Below are 20,326 nucleotides of genomic sequence, written 5' to 3'. Positions count from 1 at the left end.
TGAGGTCACTATTATTCTTCTCTCCCTTAATTTTGACCCAAATGCTCTCACTTTGGCTTTGAGGTTCTAAATCTTGGATCTCTTCACAGGTATACACATCCCTGACATATAACGCCACTCCTCCTCCTTTCTTGTCTGGTCTGTTTCTCTGAAATAGATTGTATCCCTCCATTTTTACATTCCAATCGTGGGACTTATCCCACCAGGTTTCAGTGATGTCTATTATGTCATATTTAGTTTGCTGTACCAAGAGCTCAAGCTCATCTTGTTTATTTCCCATGCTTTGTGCATTAGTGTACAGACATTGAAGTCCATTAGTCATTCCCCCGTGTCTCTTATTTAAGGATTTTTTCCTCCCACCACTAGGTCTGCTTGCTGTTTGCTCCATTTGGTCTATGACATTTGGATGATCATCTTCATCAATTGATAGACTCCTACCTTCAGGAGCACTGTCTCCCTCCCCCACATTAGTCAGTTTAAAGCCCTCCTGATGAGGTTTCTTAGTTTTTTGGCAAAAACATTCCTCCCAACCGTTGTGAGGTGCAGCCCATCGCTTGCCAGAAGTCCATCCTCAAGAAACTGCAGTCCGTGATCTAAGAATCCAAACCGTTCCTGTTTACACCATTTGCGAAGCCAGCTGTTTACTTCCACTATTTTCCTCTCTCTCCCTGGGCCACGTCGTTCAACTGGGAGGACAGATGAGATGACGATTTGTGCATTTAATTGCTTCAATTTCCTGCCCAGAGCCTCGTAGTCTCTTTTGATCTTCTGGAGGCTATTGCTTGCAGTGTCATTGGTTCCCACATGAACCAAGAGGAAGGGGTATAAAATGAATAGATGAAAGGCTCCTTTGTAACAAATTGGACAGTATTCAAAACTAATAATTTTCCTGACTTATGTTTCCTTTGTATGTTTGCATTTTATTTGCAAGCTGCAAAAACTTAAAAAAGAGTTAATTAATATTCTTTTTATTGTGTCTTTGAAATCCTGAAAGCAAAGGTTTCTTACTTACTTGACTAGGTGTATTATATTTATAGTACACTGGACTTCCTTTCCTGCACTTTTTAAACTGAAGTCTAGCTACCTCAAATAAGATTCTTCATGAATACATTTTCTTACATACAATAATGCTGGCCTTGCCTGAAAGCCTTAAGTGGCCTTCATCTATTCATTTTATACATTTCTCCTTAAAAAGTAATATCACTAAGCAGTTTATCCATTGCTAACTATGAGACCCAGCAAGGGGGGAAACCAACTTTGTTAGAATAAGCAGCATAAGGGTCTTAAAATAAACCCTACATGAGTTTAGTCCACTACATGAGCCAGTGTGGTGTAGTGGTTAGGAGCAATGGACTTGTAATCTGGTGAACCGGGTTCGCTTCCCGGCTCCTCCACATGCAGCTGCTGGGTGACCTTGGGCTAGTCACACTTCTTTGAAGTCTCTCAGCCTCACTCACCTCACAGAGTGTTTGTTGTGGGGGAGGAAGAGAAAGGAGATTGTTAGGCTTTGAGACTCCTTACGGTAGTGATAAAGCAGGATATCAAATACAAACTCCTCCTCTTCCTCCTCCTCCTCCTCCTCCTCCTCCTCCTCCTCCTCCTCCTCTTCTTCAAGTGGAATGGGCTCTGTTTAGGGCTGCTGCCATCACCACCTTCGCATGGGCAGGGCACCTCTTTGTCCCAGGAGAAAGAGGCGGTCTGCCCATTTGAAGGAGGCTGAGGCAGCTAGACTGGTGACTGGGAGTGGCCGCCAAGACCATATAACACTGGTCCTGAAAGACCTACATTGGCTCCTAGTACTTTTCCGAGCACAATTCAAAGTGTTACAGGGAACCAGGCAGAGGGCCTTCTTGGTAGTGGCACCTGCCCTGTGGAATGCCCTCCCATCAGATGCCAAGGAGATAAACAACTATCTGACTTTTAGAAGACATCTGAAGGCAGCCCTGTTTAGGGAAGTTTTTAATGTTTGATGTTTTAGCTCATTATTATTATTATTATTCTGTTGGGAGCCTCCCAGAGTGGGTGGGGTATAAATAATAAATTATTATTGTTATTATTGCCTGACAGAGGCTGCCTCTGGTTTGTGAAGAGACCAGACCCCCAGCCTGAAGATATCCTCTGTGGGCTCTGGAGTAGGTCTTCTGAGGGAGGTGTGTTCTGGCACCTTTTAGTGTAGAAAATACAACAACACGGCTATAGTAATATTATAGCGCCCAGGATCAAGCCAGGTCAGACAGCTTTTGCTGTTGTTCATAGCACAGCATTTCAAAAGTACGCTTGGATAGGGAAGACACGGAGACAAAAGAAATGTGTGCGTCCAACTTAGAGAGTGAAGCATCCATCTTGCAGCTTTCAACTCTTAAAAATCATTGCCTTTCTACAGCCTGAGACATCTCTCAGGTAGGCAACTACCTATTGATGCACTATGCGAAAGTTTATCTCAAAGGCCTTCAGACAGATCATCTGCATGCTTATCTACTGGGGAAAGCTAATGTTATTTACTCAGTAAACACTGGGAATTTGTCTCCAAGAAGCCTGGGAGCACATGAGTGGCTTGCAGAGGAGCATCTTTCTGTAAAGAGGCAATTTTTGAGGGGGCGGGGGTGAATGGCAATGTATTTTTAGCTGCAGTTTATAATAGTCAGGATTGCAGGCAAAGTATCCCTGCTGGCATGAATTCTTTGTGGATGTCAAGTGCACAATATAGAATAGCTTTATGGTAGGTGATAAAAGGTTAGGATCACTTTCCTTTTCCATCAGTAATTATGAGTGCGACAAAAGCCATATTTTGCATCCACTTCTCCAAGCTGATGGCTTTCAAAGCTGTTAGAAAAATAGAAAAAGACCACAAGGTCCTTGCTTTGTTAATGCTTTTCATTTATGGTGTACAATAAATTGTCACATCAGCTTTGTATTCAGTTTTCTTCTGCAAGATGCAAAGTAGCACATGGAACCCACATTTTCTTTTTTCTTTTTTTAAAATAATTTTTATTAATTTACAACAAAAACAAATCATACATTATTTTCACATCCAAATTTTCACAAAGTCTTTCTTTTCTGGACTTCCTTCAGCTTTTCCGTAAATCTTTCGTAGTCATTATTGGTTTACGCATTTCTTATATTTGTATTGTCATTATTTAAACCTTTTTTCCCTCTATTCCCTTTAAACAATACCTCTCACGTTTCACAGTGCTTTTTTAAATCCCTCTAGCATTATTTGGCCCTCACTTATACTCTCCAGATATTCAACAAATTTTCCCCAGTCTTCTGTGAACTTTTGGTCTCTTAAGTATCTGATCTTCCCAGTCATTTTATCCAACTCAGCATAGTCTAGCAGCTTCCTTCTCCATTCTTTCATTGTCAGTATTTCCTGTTGTTTACATTTCTGAGCCAGTAACACCCTTGCAAAGAACCCACATTTTCAGAATAAGTAAGAACTACAGCTCTTACTTGTTTGATGGATGCAACTAGTAGAGAGGAACTGCTGCTCACAGCTACCTCAACAGGTTCCCTTATTAGCACTTGGATATTTTTAAATTTCAATTTAATTCTTCTTGTTCCCATCCTCACCCTTCCTCTTTCTTCCCTATCAGTCATGCACAAGTTGGATCCTCCTAACACAGGGTCTATGTTGTGCTTGGCCCTGAAACTCTTCCCTAACCGGCTGGTGGGTGGGGCTTGCCCCGCTCCAAGCTGGTGGTTCCACAGTTATGCCAATGGCCTTTAGCCAATCAGCAGCGTGGCAAGGTTGGGGGTTGGGGGTATCTATTTGGCAGCACGACGTAGGGACCTCCTTTTGCTTCATGCTGCTGAACACCCGCCCACCCACCCGTTAATTAGGTCGTGTTTGGCCTTGCTTTGGACTTCGGTTGGTCGCCTGTTTTTGGAACGGGGGCCAGGTAGGATTTTTTTCCAATGTGGCAGATTGGCTGTGTCCACTTGGTTTTTGCCTACCTCTTAGCAATCGTCACAACTTTGTAAGGTTTGGCAGTTAGGCATTGGTTTAGGGGAATGTGGGGAGGGGAGGTGCGGCCATCACCTGCCCCTCCAATGAATAGGGTATTCCATTAAAGGAATCTGGGGGTCTGGATCTCATGCCAGGACCACCGGGGACCCCAGGGGTGAGCACCAGTCAATATACACTGCAGGGTGGGGCAGGAGCCAGATATAGTTTGGTACCAATGCCTAAGCCAATACCAGTCACATTTGTGTATTTTAATAAAGTTGTGGCCAAAATTTGCCCATTAACATTTAAACTAAATTCTGTCTCCACTGTCTCTTTATTTCCATTTGGGATGGGCTTTGGGGCTCGAAGCACAAACATGTACACATGCTCACAATCTCTAGAGAATTGTATAATAGCAAAGGCAATGTAGATGGGACAATTCAGATTGGCACCTTATATCACCAAGTTCCATTCCCCCCCCCCATGTGTCCATTTGGCCCATTCCACACATTTCCTTATCTTCCAGTCACGAATATTCATGTTGTTTTGTTTTACCACTTGCCACCCACACCAGCAGGTGCAGCTTTGACTGAATGTGTTTGGAAACATGTGTATACCTTAGAAACAATCCCAGAAAGTGTGCAATAGCAAATGTTACCGGTCTCAATTAAGACATTTCACAAGGGCAAAGATAGAGGTTTGGACTTTGGGTGGCTGGGTCAATAACCACTGCTTTTTGTGGTTGTTTTATTTAATTTTTAATCCTGAGGTCTTTGCAAGAATGCTGTTAACCTGACTGTGGCCTGCACAAAAGTGAAAAGGAAGTCTTGTGCAAGACTTGTGTAAGACAAAAGCACCGATGTAGATTTTATAAACATTTCCTCTTAACCAGGGGTCAGTAAACTTTTTCGGCAGGGGGCCAGTCCATTGTCCCTTAGACCTTGTGGGGGGCCAGATTATATTTTTTTGGGGGGGAGGGGTGAACGAATTCCTATGCCCCACAAATAACCCAGAGATGCATTTTAAATAAAAGGACACATTCTACTCATGTAAAAACACGCTGATTCCCGGACCATCTGCGGGCCAGATTTAGAAGGTGATTGGGCTGGATCCGGCCCCCAGGACTTAGTTTACCTACCCATGCTCTTAACTGAGGTGTTGAAATTGCAAGTGCTTTCAGCAAGCACCAGTTAGTGGGAATAGGCGTGCTTGTAGGTCTTGCTCAGGCGCTGGCAAATGGAAGCTACCCACCAAAACATCGCTCCATATTTGTTAATCCACCCCCCCCCCCTGAAGTGCTGATAAGCTTCCACAGCAACAGTGACCCAGGATGTATAACAGGCTATTTTTGCTCATCAGATTTTCCATGATTAAATGTAAAAAGTACACGTCATGCGAACGCTGCTAAGGAAATTTGTGCACATGAGCAGCACAAATTCCACAATAAGCTCCTATCCAGAAGCACAATAAATTACCATTCAGAACTAGGCTTTTGCCCAAATGATTGTGATAGTTGGCAGAATGTTATGTGAATTTAGTACTGAGGATTTAAGCTCCTCTGAATGTTTGTCTGGAAACTCTGGTCCAACCAAGGTTTCCAGATGTACAAGCACTGATGTTTAAAGATACATAAGCGCACGTCAGTAAAATGCTTGAATTTCCCACAACAATGGGTATAAAGGAATTTTTAGAAAATACTTTTTAGAAAAATGTCCTTTGAATGTTGTTTGGAAAGTATAAAAAGTGGTACAGTGTCAAGTTTGTTTCAGCTTTTACAATATATTAATGTTTCATTATTCTACTCCATTACGTTGGCTCCATTTGCCTTCTTGTTAAACATTCCACAATGTTCTTAACCATAATTGGAACCTGGTGTTGACAATTTTTAACTTCTAAGCATCAGCTCATTTTGCAAACTATATTATATATATATTATTTTAAAAACACATTGAATTAGCACAAGAAAATGATTTTGGCATCCACAGGAAGATGCTAAGTGCCTAATTTGACTTGGAAAGCAGTAGAGCTTATGAAAGTGACAGATAAAAGTGTAAGGGTTTAGCGGCAGAAATAACAAGGTGTGCTTAAATGTGCAGCATAGTGTCAAACATATCATCCCTGGGTCTGTGTTCTATTACAAATGTGTTAGGCAAGATCAATGTTCTCTAAAATACCCACTAACTAGGAAATAGCCTAGTTACAAAGCAACTGGCTATTTCATGTAACAATCCGAAGCACTCCTAGAGATATCAATGGAGGAGTCTGGTGGCCTGGTTTTTAGGACATGGGAGGGTACAGATATATCTGCAGTTTGATCAGTATAAAGGCATAAAGCATGACATCGCTGCAGGGATGCTCACATAAAGTTGTGTCCTCAATTGAAGTTTATCAGATACGGTCACGGGTCCAAGTTGGCACTCCTACTGACCAAGAGCATTTCTGAGCAATGACTTTATGATCCAGGCAGGTGGGCAGGCTCTTGTAGGGGAAGAGAGGGCTTTTAAGTATCCTGGTCCAAGACCACTGTGTCGGCATCCTGGGTCAAAAGGCCAGCTGGGTAGCCCCCAGCTGGATCATCTCCTTCTCAGCTCTGCTGCTGCGAAGATCCATCAACCTCTAGCTCCGACATAAATCAGTGACTCGAGCCTCCCAGACCTGAGCACACTATACTCAGCAATATGAACTGCACAACAGAAGAGGCTGAGGCTTGTGGATACATACTAAGAACTACGGATTTATTAATCATAAATCAGGACAAAGAAACATGTCGTCTCTCCTTGCCGTCTTCTCGGAGAGAGAGTCAAAACAAAAGCAATACAGTGGAAGTTCCGCTTACGCCAGCAAACTGTGCTGGAATGTAAACAGACATGTGGCACGTAACAATCCCATGCCTGCAAATAAAAGTGGAATGGAATCTTCCAACACACTGACCCCTATTTATGCAGTATTTATAGAGCTCTGGATTGAAATTGCAAGAGAAGGGGGAAATTAATGCATTCTGTTTGCATCTATTTAAATGCACTGCATGTAACAATGTTTTTCTGACTTTCTCCCTCTCTCTGCCATTAGGGGAGTTTTGGAATGCAGCCTCCTTCAACACTGAGGCCTCATATCTTCATTTCCCCACTTTTCATGGAGAACTGAGTGCTGATGTGTCCTTTTTCTTTAAGACAACCGCTTCTTCTGGTGTGTTTTTAGAGAATCTGGGAATTAAAGACTTCATAAGGATAGAACTGCATTGTAAGTCCAATTTAATATAATATTACGTATATATATATATGGTTGTTTGGTTCAAGTGTCTCTAGATAGATGCATTCAGCATAACTTTGCAATGGCACGATTCCAAAAACTGCACAAAAATATGGGTCTCAGAGCAGCACTGGTCAGAAGGAGACCTTGCTCCATCAGCCTTGCCATGGGGAGCATAAATGATATGTGTGGCCACACCATATATTTAAAGCACTCTTGTACCACTGTAAACTGTCATGGCTTCTCCCAAAGAATTTTGGGAGCTGTAGTTTGTTAAGGGTTCTGAGAGTTGTTGGGGGTTCCAATAATAATAATAATAATTTATTATTTATACCCTGCCCATCTGTCTAGGTTTCCCCAGCCACTCTGGGTGTCCTCCAACAGAATATTAAAATACAATAGTCTGTCAAACATTAAAAGCTTCCATAAACAGGGCTGTCTTCAGATGTCTTCTAAAGGTCTGGTAGTTGTTTTCCTCTTTGACATCTGATGGGAGGGCGTTCCACAGGGAGGGCACCACTATCGAGAAGGCCGTCTGCCTGGTTCCCTGTAACTTGGCTTCTCGCAGTGAGGGAACCGCCAGAAGGCCCTCGGTGCTGGACCTCAGTCTCCAGGCAGAACAATGGGGGTGGAGACACTCCTATTCCCAACACAGAGCTACAGTTACCTGGGAAGAAGGGTCGGGTGTTAAATCACTCAAGAAATGGTAACTCTATACAATGCCGGATTTAGGGCAATGCCGGTGTTTCCCCAACACAGGGCGCCGAGCTGAGGGGGAAGCATAATTGAGAAGATCCATAATTGAGAAGATCTATTTGGGGACACCAACTTTGGTCTTGCATAGGGCACCATATCATGAAAAATTGTCAAAGTCTGCCCCTGAGCTCTCTGAGGGGAAATAAGCATCTACTATCAACTCTCAAGGGACGCGGGTGGCGCTGTGGGTTAAAGCCTCAGCACCTAGGACTTGCCGATTGAAAGGTCGGCGGTTCGAATCCCCGCGGCAGGGTGCGCTCCCGTTGTTCAGTCCCAGCGCCTGCCAACCTAGCAGTTCGAAAGCACCTCCGGGTGCAAGTAGATAAATAGGGACCGCTTACCAGCGGGAAGGTAAACGGCGTTCCGTGTGCTGCGCTGGCTTGCCAGATGCAGCTTGTCATGCTGACCATGTGACCCGGAAGTGTCTGCGGACATCGCTGGCTCCCGGCCTTTAGAGTGAGATGAGCGTACAACCCTAGAGTCTGGCAAGACTGGCCCGTACGGGCAGGGGTACCTTTACCTTTATCAACTCTCAGTTCCTAAGGCTCTCGGGGGAAACCATGATACTGCTTTAAATGTATGCGTTTGTCTTCTACCAAGTATGAGTCTGCTATTTCCTCCATCTTTGTAGTGCACGTATCTGCAGTGTGGTTGTTTGTTCATGTGTGAGATGCGTGCACTGGGGCCCCCCAAAATTGAACCACCCATGCTGTATGGCTTGAAGCCCCCAAATGAAGCCACGTTAATTTCACTCTGCAGTCTCTTAAATTGCTTAACTACATCTTTATACAGTTATAGTGCAGGATGGCTGATTGAGTTTAGCTCAAATTGTTTCCTCAATGTAATGGTACAAAGAACATGAATTTACTCTTTTCCCAATGTTTGCCATATTAAACAACAGTGACATTACTTTGCCTTCTGTTCCTTTCTTGTGAACTGCCATAAAATAACAATGATGCAGTAACCTCAGAGGGTCGTGGAGACGATAAACAACACTGTGCTGAGTTTTAGTAATTCAGTGTGGAACCTTAGCAGCTATAATGAGAGCCTTGTGGGATCTTGATGTTCCAAAATCAAGAAGGTTACATAGCAAACAGACAGTTGAATCAGAAAATGGAAAAGAGATCTGAATTGCTAACTGACTGGAATGGTGATAAATTGCAGAGGGTGGGGAAAGAACGATGCATTTTGAGTAGTCACTGCCAAAAGAAATAACTTTTTGTCCCTGGTCATCTCCCATGGAAGCAGTCACAGGACTTTTAATTAGATGCAAGGGAAGACTGTCATTTGCACATTGACCCGAACATTTCCCATACTCTATGAAGAATATGCTGCTCAACATTTCCAAGGTTTCTTTGCCCATTTGAGTATTGTGGAACTAGAACTTGATGGTTTTTTTTGGGGGGACGAGGAATTAATGCCCCCATTTATTTTATATTATGCAATGAAATGTATCTCTTGTATGAAACAGGGGACATGCTGTGCTGTGTCATGATTGCATTAGTACAACCCAGCCCAGAGGCTACTTGTGCAGATGTTGTTGTGGTTTAGTCGTTTAGTCGTGTCCGACTCTTCGTGACCCCATGGACCAGAGCACACCAGGCACTCCTGTTTTCCATTGCCTCCCGCAGTTTGGTCAGACTCATGTTTGTAGCTTCAAGAACACTGTCCAACCATCTCGTCCTCTGTCATCCCCTTCTCCTTGTGCCCTCCATCTTTCCCAGCATCAGGGTCTTTTCCAGGGACTCTTCTCTTCTCCTGAGGTGGCCAAAGTATTGGAGCCTAAACTTCAGGATCTGTCCTTCCAGTGAGCACTCAGGGCTGATTTCCTTCAGAATGGAGAGGTTTGATCTTCTTGCAGTCCATGGGACTCTCAGGAGTCTCCTCCAGCACCATAATTCAAAAGCATCAATTCTTCGGTGATCAGCCTTCTTTATGGTCCAGCTGTCACTTCCATACATCACTACTAGGAAAACCATAGCTTTAACTATACGGACCTTTGTTGGCAAGGTGATGTCTCTACTTTTTACGATGCTGTCCAGGTTTGTCATTGCTTTTCTCCCAAGAAGCAGGCATCTTTTAATTTTGTGGCTGCTCTCAGCATCTGCAGTGATCATGGAGCCCAAGAAAGTAAAATCTCTCACTGCCTTGTGCAGATAGGTAACTGTATTCTTAGGCATCATACCAATAATAGTGTTGCACCCAGATCTCTGATTGGTGCAATGTTCCAGGGGTTCTGGGTGCTTACCCAGGGTTTGGTTTCCTTGGAATGAGGGACAGTGAAGAACTGTGGTGTCTGTATGATATATGGCTTATTTACACATATATGGAGTCAAGTAGAAATCAAGCATGGCTCTGTCTTTCTGGCTTCTGCCTGGGACCCCCCCCCCCAAAAAAAAGAAAGCTCAGCCACCCAACTTTAAATGTGGATTTGTGCCTGGAAACATGGCACAAAGGCAGTCTGGATGAGCCCCAAGTGGTAGTCAAACAAATGAGAAATTAATATTCTGGGAGATAAAATCCCACAACTGGCAAGCAGCTACAGAAAGGACCTCTTGCATGTCCCAACCAACCAAACATCTACCAATGATGTGTTGCATAGAAGGGCTTTTCCATCACATTGCAGGGTGAAGGCAGGTTGATATATTATTATTATTATTATTATTATTATTATTATTATTATTATTAATTTGTACCCCAGCCATCTGACTGGGTTTCCCCAGCCACTCTGGGCGGTTTACAGCGCATAAAAAATTGTAAAACAACAGACATTATAATTTTCCCAATTCAGGGTTGATTCAGGGTTGATATGGGATCATTTGGGTTTTTTTGCTAGAACCCAGGCTTCCTCAACCTCGGCCCTCCAGATGTTTTGAGAATACAATTCCCATCATCCTTGATCACTGGTCTTGCTAGCTAGGGATCATGGGAGTTGTAGGCCAAAAATATCTGTAGGGCTGAAGTTGAGGAAGCCTGCTATAACCAATTGATGCGGTTTCTAATATCAATCCAGGGAAACCTGCATTTCTTTTGGAATATAGCCAATCCTGTTTATGTCGTTTGGGTCAGAATTGATTCTGGTTGGTTTACTGTTCAGATTAAGGAAACTAAAAAAATTGCAGGGGGCATGTTTGCCTTGTCAAGGAAAAGAAATAAAATAGAATACAAACCAACACCGCTGAGAAGTGCTAACTGTCTGCCTGTCAGCCAATAAAATACATAATTTATGTAATCTACCAACTTCAAACCGGAAAGGTACATCAAAGCAAGGGTTTGAAAGGACCATACTTGAAAGAGGGAAATTGTAATGTGTTTAGATGACTGTTAAATGTATGCGCAGTCATGCTCTTTTGTTGTAGGTATTAGGTGGCTTTGTGTGTGACCAGCCTGCTTTGTATGTGTGGTAATACTTTGGCCAATTGACCTATAGAGTCTCCACTGGGGGTTTCATTATATATATATATATATATATATATATATATATATATATGAGAAAAGCATCCTATGTGTACAGTTCATAGATTTAAAGCAAGTTATACTGATGTGTTGCTTTGACATACAAATCTCTACGTGTTTCAAACCCGTTATGAATAAAAACCACTGCTCAAGTTCAAAATTTCTGGTGTTAAAAAGACAGCCTGCAACAGACAGAATGTTTGATGTCATTGCGTGAGGCCGTTTGAGTAAATCATGGATTCAGTTCTAATATGTTTGAATGTAAATGACCAATTTGTGTTTGACTGCTTATTAATTGTTCAGAGTCACTTAACATTTTGTGGTTGAAAATTTGAAATGTTAATGATAAATAACAATTAACATGTCAAATTCAGGATATCATTCAATATGGTAATATAATAGAAATGTTTTAAAGCTCATTATGGCATTAATAATTGACCTCACATTGTTGCTAACACAGAAACCACTTTATTTTGTGATTTAATCTTGTATGCCGGTCTTTTTGAAACTTCAACTTCTTAGTGTGTGTTCTCCACCTTATAAACAACCTCCTGAGAGTAAGCCTTGCTGAACTCCATGCAGATGTTCATAGGATCATGTGGTTAAGCTCCTGCTTCATCATCCTACACACACACACACAAACACACACACACACACACACACACTTTTTTATTGGGTTTTTTAACATATTTCCAACAATCATATAACATAACTTCTTCTGTTATACAATGCTTTAGACTTCCGTCAACACCTCTGATGATTTTCAGTTCTTTATCACCTTTCTTAATTTCTCTATTACTCTTAATTATCATTAACTAATAATTCTCCTCATAGTCTTTCTTGTAATACAGTGGTACCTCAGGTTAAGTACTTAATTCGTTCCAGAGGTCCGTACTTAACCTGAAACTGTTCTTAACCTGAAACCACTTTAACAAATGGGGCCTCCTGCTGGTGCCACACCACCAGAGCATGATTTCTGTTCTCCTCCTGAAGCAAAGTTCTTAACCTGAAGCACTATTTCTGGGTTAGCAGAATCTGTAACCTGAAGCGTATGTAACCTGAAGCGTATGTAACCCGAGATACCATTGTATATCAGATAGTCGTCCTTACAAAACCTCTTGCAGCCCTACTAGTGTAATCTGTTCATTACCATTACTTTTCAAATAGTTCGTATATTTACACCAGTCTTCTAAGAATCTCTGGTCCCACAGGTTTCAAATCCTTCCTGTTAATTTACCCCAGCATCCTTTTTAGTGAACAAAGCATAACCACTACTGAGAACAAAACTACTTCCAAGTAGGCATGATTCTAGTGCATCCTGCCACGCTGTGAGCAAAGTTTTGTTTTGGTTGTTAAATTATAACAAAGGGGGGGGGGGGACAGACAGAAAGCATGAAGCTTGGTGCAAAATCCAATAGTGAGATACCCACTAACAGTGGCCCAGCTTCCAGGCTGCAATTTTCTTTTCAGTACTGTACACAGAAGTCCAATTAATGTTAACAATGTCTTACAGAACAAGACACATTTGTGGGTCAAGTAATAATGGGTAGAGCTGTACAGTCCATTGTGTAAAATCCAGGGATGCCCTGACTAGTTGTATTAATAGATTTCATCCAAAAGCCTAATGGCTTTCAAGATCCCTTGCCTGCCCACTCCCTTCCTGACCTCAATGTGAAATGCTGCTGTCCTAGATTTGCTGCAGTCATTCTTTCTTCTTCTGCCCCCTTCAAACTCAGTGTTGCCGCCATGCATTTTATTCTTTGCTGCAAGCCTGATGTTCATGGCCTGTTCCCCTTGTTTGACAACACGCAGCTTCTACTATCATTAGACTATATGTGAGGTCATTGCCCAGTCCAGATTTCATGTGCCAACTGGGGATTCCTAGGAAAGTAATCAGTAAGTGATTGCTTCCCTCCCCATTCTGCATTGTCTAAGCTTTCATTTGGGTTCTCTAGGCAAATGATCTCATTGAAGTATACAGGGCATAGCTGTCAACTTTCAGATTTGAAAATAAGGGATCAGCAGCCTCACCTGTCCCGGGGACAGTCTACGGGATATCTTACAATCCAGGATAGCAGTGGGAAGCAGTGGGAAACAGCACTGGAATAAGGGTAAAAGGTAAAGGGATCCCTGACCATTAGGTCCAGTCGTGACTGACTCTGGGGTTGCGGCGCTCATCTTGCTTTATTGGCCGAAGGAGCTGGCGTACAGTTTCTGGGTCATGTGCCAGCATGACTAAGCCACTTCTGGCGAACCAGAGCAGCACACGGAAACGCTGTTTACCTTCCCGCCGGAGCAGTACCTATTTATCTACTTGCCCTTTGACATGCTTTCAAACTGCTAGGTTGGCAGGAGCAGGGACCGAGCAATGGGAGCTCACCCTGTCGTGAGGATTCGAACCGCTGACCTTCTGATTGGCAAGTCCTAGGCTCTATGGTTTAACCCACAACGCACCCGCATCGGAATAAGGGAATTTCCCACAGAAAAAGGGAAGGTTGACAGCTACGATACAGGGTCATTTCTTGGTCTTGGAGGACCCTGGGCAATGTGCCTTCTGCCAAGTCACTTCCTCCATCTGTTAGACCTCCTCCATCCCTTGGCCCTGGTGGGATTACCTTTCAGTCAGTGGATCCAGTCTGCCGACACTTCTCTAAATGTTGAAGAAAAAGAAGAAATGAATGGAGCCCGGAATCTGGCTCTGCCAGGTTGTTGGGCCCCTGGCAGCTGACCAGATATGCCAAGTCCTAAAAATATAATTGCACATTCCTAAATTTATCTTTTGTCATAGTTTTTTAAAAAACATTTCTTCATTTGACTTTTTTTTTCAGTTTTAGAACAGCACCCAGAACATACTAATGATGAAATCCCTCATTGGTTTTCACAAGAAGCAGATTCATTCATTCGCATACAACAAAGTTTTGTTTTTTTGTTTGTTTGCAGGCATAGTTCCAATTTGGAGCTTTGCCTGATTTTATTCCCTTGCTGGATTCCACCCGCCTTCCCATTGGGAGGCACCTCTGAAGCAAAAGCCCACAAAATGCATTTAAACCAAGTGTTTTGCCACCCATTGTTCTTTTCTTAAGGCACCCTGCAATGCCAAAGGTATTTCTGTAGAACTAATAATTGATTTCAAAGAGGAGTCCTGCTTCCAATATGATTGGAAAATGAGTTTGGCTAATTGAAGAGCAGGCATCAATCATCACTTTTACTTAGACACTTTTTCTGGCCCGTGTAGTCAGCGCAACATGAATCATAAATCACATTTGTACTCCATGCCATGCCATTGATTTCAGTTATATCCATCAAGTAAGTGCAAGTGCTGGACAGAATGTTTGAAAGGTTAAACTTAAAGCTTTATATAGTAACACCTCTTATGAGTTTTCATTTTCAGATATGAAGCTTATATTCTTCTGCTTGATTTTCGAAATAACTTTTTTGGGGGGAGGGCATTACTTTGACCACATCCCATGGTAACCATTTTCAGTCTGAGTGCAAACAGTAGCCTTCACTTACTAAACATCATTAGGTGTTACCCATGTAACATTGTGTTTGCATCTATTGGGTTAAATGTGCAAACTGTTAAATTAAATAGAGAAAAGTTCACCAATTTCTTTTCTGTGGAGCCCAGCCCATTTCAGAGTCCAGATCCCCCCCCCCAAAGGATGGTCAAAAGAATAGTAGTAGTAGTAGTAGTAGTAGTAGTAGTAGTAATAATAATAATAATACCTTTATTGTCAGTGTACAACCTATGTACAATGAAATTAACCGAGCCTCCCTCCCCAAAACACTCAATCTCTTTGCACTCTGTGTGCTTGTCACACAACACACCAACCCTGAAAGTCAATTGCACTATATTATTTTCTGTTCAGCAGCCTAACGGCCCACAGATAAAAACTGTTTTTTAGCCTGTTGGTACGACTTCTATATCTCCTGCCCGAGGGTAGAAAATTAAAGAGGTGTAGCCGGGGTGTGAATCATCCCTGAGAATTTTTCTCGCTCTCCTAAGGCAACGATCCCTTGTGATGTCATATAGCGGGCTCAGGGGACAGCCCATGATATCATGTTCTGTGTTCACCACCCTCTGTAAAGACTTTCTGTCCGTGGCTGTCAAGCCAACGTACCACACTGTGATACAATGTGAGAGGACACTTTCTGTTGTGGACCAGTAGAAGGAGGTCATCAATTGTTGTTTAACATTGTTCTTTCTCAAGACCCTGAGGAAATGGAGTCTCTGTTGGGCCTTCCTAAGCACTTGAGTTATATTGTTTTTCCGAGTGAGATCTTCACTAAGGTAAACTCCCAGGAATTTAAAGGAAGAGACTCTCTCCACACAACCACAAGATAGAGCTCTGAAGAGATTCTATAGTGAGATGGACTTTGAAAATCTCTCATCTTTATTGCTTCTTGAATTTAACAACATTTGTATCTTCTTAAAGGTTTCAGTCACTTCTATTTCAGATAAATCAGTTCTGCCAAGTGTTCTGACAGGGATTGGACTAGGATGAAGTTGCCCCTAATCCTAATCCTGCCCTGAGTTCAGAAGTGGGGATAAATTGGCGAGATTCATTTTAACACAGAAGAAACTGAGCCTTTAATGTCATCAGCAAAGCACTGTGGAATACTCTGATAAGCATACACCTTACGTTCCAACTTTTAAATACCTGCTGAAAGCTTTTCTATTCCACCAGTCACATGTGGGCAATTAAGAATACCTCCTTCTACAACAATTAGCTGATTTTTGACTTAAACTGTTGCTATTGTTTTTATGGTATGGCTTTATGTTCACTCTTTATTCAGATTATCTGAAAATAAACTTTTGTAGAAGTTCTTTTAATGTTAATTTTAAACAAATATTTTCCACACCTATATTAGTAGGCAATATAAAATGCATTGACTAGTACTCTATACTATTGAGCTTGTACTAGATGGATTGGCTTCTTAATCTGTATGACATAAAATCAGTTTTCCTACTTGCTGAAACAATCCTTTAACTAAAGGTTTATTCTAGTTTAACAACCAATTAGTCAAATCAATAGGCTGTTTTCCACTTTCTTACTGGAAGCTTATTACATTTGTATATTCAGTGTCTGCATTGCAAGTATTTGTGGTATAAAGTTACACCTAGCTTAACTATCTGCCCCCCCCCCCCAAATAAATTAGTTCCCTGCAACTAATATATGACTTACAGCGGAAGAGCTGAAGGAAATTAATCTTGCCATTATTCCACAACAGGAAGAAAATAAGTTTTTACCATGCTTTCCACACATTTTCAATGTGGAAAGGCCTGGAAACGATGCCTTATGAGGAACGGCTAAGGGAGCTGGGCATGTTTAGCCTGGAGAAGAGGAGGTTAAGGGATGATATGATAGCCATGTTCAAATATATAAAAGGATGTCACATAGAGGAGGGAGAAAGGTTGTTTTCTGCTGCTCCAGAGAAGCGGACACGGAGCAATGGATCCAAACTACAAGAAAGAAGATTCCACCTAAACCTTAGGAAGAACTTCCTGACAGTAAGAGCTGTTCGACAGTGGAATTTGCTGCCAAGGAGTGTGGTGGAGTCTCCTTCTTTGGAGGTCTTTAAGCAGAGGCTTGACAACCATATGTCAGGAGTGCTCTGATGGTGTTTCCTGCTTGGCAGGGGGTTGGACTCGATGGCCCTTATGGTCTCTTCCAACTCTATGATTCTATGATTCTATGGTTTTGGTAACCCAAAATTCTACACTGTCTTTACTCTTTCTAGCACCAACTGAAGTGACGTTTTCATTTGATGTGGGAAATGGGCCCAATGAAATCACAGTGCAGTCACCCGCTTCCTTAAATGACAACCAGTGGCACTACGTGAAAGCTGAAAGAAACATCAAAGAGGCGTCGCTGCAAGTAGATCAACTCCCTCAAAGAACTCACACAGCTTCATCCGATGGGCATATCCGTTTGCAGCTCAATAGCCAGCTCTTTGTTGGTAAGTCTACTTTTCCAGAAATATTTCCTAAGCGTTGACAAAGAGCGATAAACTGTTTAATATAAGAGAGCCATTTGTGCTGTGTGTCAAGGTCCCCAAGCCACCCCTCAAAATAACTCACAATTCACACATAAATTTTGTTTAAGGTTTTTGGCATAATTTTGGCCACAACTTTATTAAAATACATAATGTGAGTGGTTGCTTAGACATTAGTTACGACTATCTGTCCCCTCCCAGGGACAAAACTGACTTCTGCAGCCCTGTGAAAGTCAGTAAGGGAAAACATTTTGGGGAGAGAATAGAGCTGGGCACCAGGCCTTCACCTCTCCCCAAATGCTCCCAGGGGCTTGTGCGGCCCAAGCCCCTTTGCCAGGGATTCAGACAAGAGCATGGCAAACCCCTGGATTCCTTTAATGGAATTCCCTTGCAGCAGCAGCATTGGAGGGGCAAGCACAGACAATTCTTACACCTCCACCAACCAATTTTTTTAACCAATGCCTAACCATAACCTTACAAGTTGTGACGATTTGCTACGCAGTAGGCAAAAACCAAATGACACCGGCCAATCTGCCAAATGGACAAAATTCCTACTAGGCCCCTGGCCCGAAAGCAGACGACTCCATAACAGGCATAACAAGGTCAAACGCAACAGCCCTAAATTAGGGAGGGTGGGTGGGCAATCCGATGCACACAGCGAAAGAGAACGCACAATGCTGCATGCAAAGAATATATAACCTTCGGGGCATCCCACAAATTGGTAACATCAAAATCTTCCCAACAACCCAGATAGCCCAATCACAGTCATGATCATCTAAACGATCCCACCCAGCAACCAAAAGAGGGTGTCCTGCTAGACCCCACCGCAACACATGCTCTCCATGAAGGAGAACATGCTTTGGCCTAAAACTTTATTCGTCATGTAGGTTGAGGACAGGTTGAACCAGTAGGCAGATAGGAAGATGGTGACCTTGTTTCTCCTGAATGTTTCAGCTGTGACCATGATATCTTTCTGGGCCATTTTGCAGGGATAGGGATTGAAGGTGCAGTATTGTACGGCTGCTTCTCATTCCTGCATGATAGGACCTAGCAGATGCTGCTGGGGTACTTTTGCTTTGCCCTTTTTCTAGCCGTCCGTGGGATTCTATAATGTTCCATCTTGTCCTCTGTGCTGTTCAATTTCTACATGAAATCACTGGGAGAAGTCATCAGTAAGATGATACCCAGTTCCATCCCACTTCTGCATCTGATCTTAGGGAGACAGTGGAAATGGCAGTGTTCATCTGTTGTAAATAATTGAAGGGGATGTTAAGAAATGAAATCAAATTCAGACAAGTCTGAAAAATGAGTGGTACTGCACTGGTTCGAGTGCAGAAGTGCAGCCTGTAATGAATAGGCCTGCATTGCCTCTGAAAGATCATTTCTATAGTTTGATGGTGTCAGTGGTGAAAAGTGCCCTTATCTCATAAAAGAAGACTTCACCACAGGAATTCATGTGTCATTTACCTCCAGGTTAGACTATTGGAATTCTTCTTTGGTGATCACTCGTAGCAGAGTAAGATTGTCTTCCATGAACACGGTTTGAACAGTGATTCCATAAGGGACTGTGGAGGCCAGTTCTGGATCCGCATTTCCTTCCACAGTGGGGACATAGGTTTCCAGGCAGGAGTTGATCATGGTGAGGGTTTGCCAAGTGTGCTTTCCTCTTAGCTCCTTTCTCCCTTTTGTCCTGAGTTCGAGCATCGTCAAAGCACATGGCACCTTTGGTAAAGGCTGTTCTCCTACTGGAGCTCTCAAAGGCCAGTGTTCCTCAGTTATTGGTGTTTATACTAGGGTTTTTTAGATTTGCCTTGAGAGAGTCTTTAAACCTCTTTTGTTGACCACCAGCATTACGCTTTCCATTTTTAAGTTTGGAATAGAGTAGTTGCGTGGCGAGTTCCCGCCCCCCACCAGGATAAATAAAGACACGAGACACCATGATATAAGGTTAAATGGGCGAATTAGGCCACAACTTTATTGAATTCAGGAATAAGAGGCATTGGCTTAGGCATTGGTCCTACCGACTAACCGGCTCCAGCCCATTTGCTGGAGACACGGTGAAGGGTTAACACCTTAGTGGGGGAGTCACCCGCCGAGGCACGTCAGCTAGGAGCTCCCCCGGTCACCGCTCTGGGCCGTGCCTTCGGCCCACACCTCCATAAGCTTCGGACAGGGCGACGCCCCCCGGAATCCTTTAACGGACCACCCTTCGTTCACTGGGGGGAGGTGATGACGTTCCTCCCCCCCACACACATCATCTGAACCCCTTCTTACCAATGCCTACTGCCAATGCCGAGAAGCTGTGATGAGTTGCTACGAGGTAGGCGAAAAACCAAAAGGCTGAAAATCGCCAATTGGGAAAAATTCCTACCATGCCCCTTGCGGCGACAGACCGAGGTCCATAGCAAAGTCAGAGACCTACCTAGCACCTACCTAAAGGGAGGGAGGGCGGGCAAACGTGGGGTCCCAGCCGGCGAAAGGAGGGCGAGCCTCCTCGCGCCAGCACTAAATAGGGGCAAGCCCCGCCCCCTTAGCCAGCCGATTGGCTGGCTGGGGAGGGAAGCCCCCGGGATTCCTGGGGATTCCCATTCCTATTCTTGCGGGGGCTAAACCAGCCCGCGCTCACGTGGGGGGGGGGCGTGACGCCCGCAACCCCACCTCCTGGGGTAAGCCGGAAGTGGCTTTGCTTTGGAAGTCAATAATCAGGCATCCACACAATATGACCAGTCCAACGAAGTTGATGTTGAAGATCATTGTTTGGACACTGGTGATCTTTGCTTCTGGTATTAGTTTGCACTGTACATAGGTATGCCCTTGCAAAGTATTTGGGAGCTGTAATTCATGCAAAATGCTGCTGCCAAATCTGCAGTGAAGCAATCAAACCATGTGATATCTATTTTTGTTTGATCTGCACCGTTTGCC

General features: G+C 43.2%; 1 protein-coding gene across 5 annotated transcripts in view; it reads left to right on the top strand.

Annotated features, from left to right (window-relative positions):
* The window catches only part of CNTNAP4 (contactin associated protein family member 4), a 277,455-nt gene that overhangs the window by 228,250 nt on the left and 28,879 nt on the right, over positions 1-20,326 (top strand). For all 5 annotated transcript variants that reach the window (XM_083403660.1, XM_083403659.1, XM_083403662.1 and 2 more), the window contains 2 exons: positions 7,016-7,186; positions 17,150-17,368. In XM_083403660.1, the coding sequence (XP_083259786.1) occupies positions 7,016-7,186; positions 17,150-17,368 (390 nt within the window). The remainder of the gene's footprint in view (positions 1-7,015; positions 7,187-17,149; positions 17,369-20,326) is intronic.

This window comes from Podarcis tiliguerta, assembly GCF_965153285.1.
Source record: "Podarcis tiliguerta genome assembly, chromosome: 11".
Lineage (NCBI taxonomy): Eukaryota > Metazoa > Chordata > Lepidosauria > Squamata > Lacertidae > Podarcis > Podarcis tiliguerta.
The sequence above is the reverse complement of the archived record's forward strand: the minus strand, read 5'-3'. Positions and strand labels throughout refer to the sequence as shown.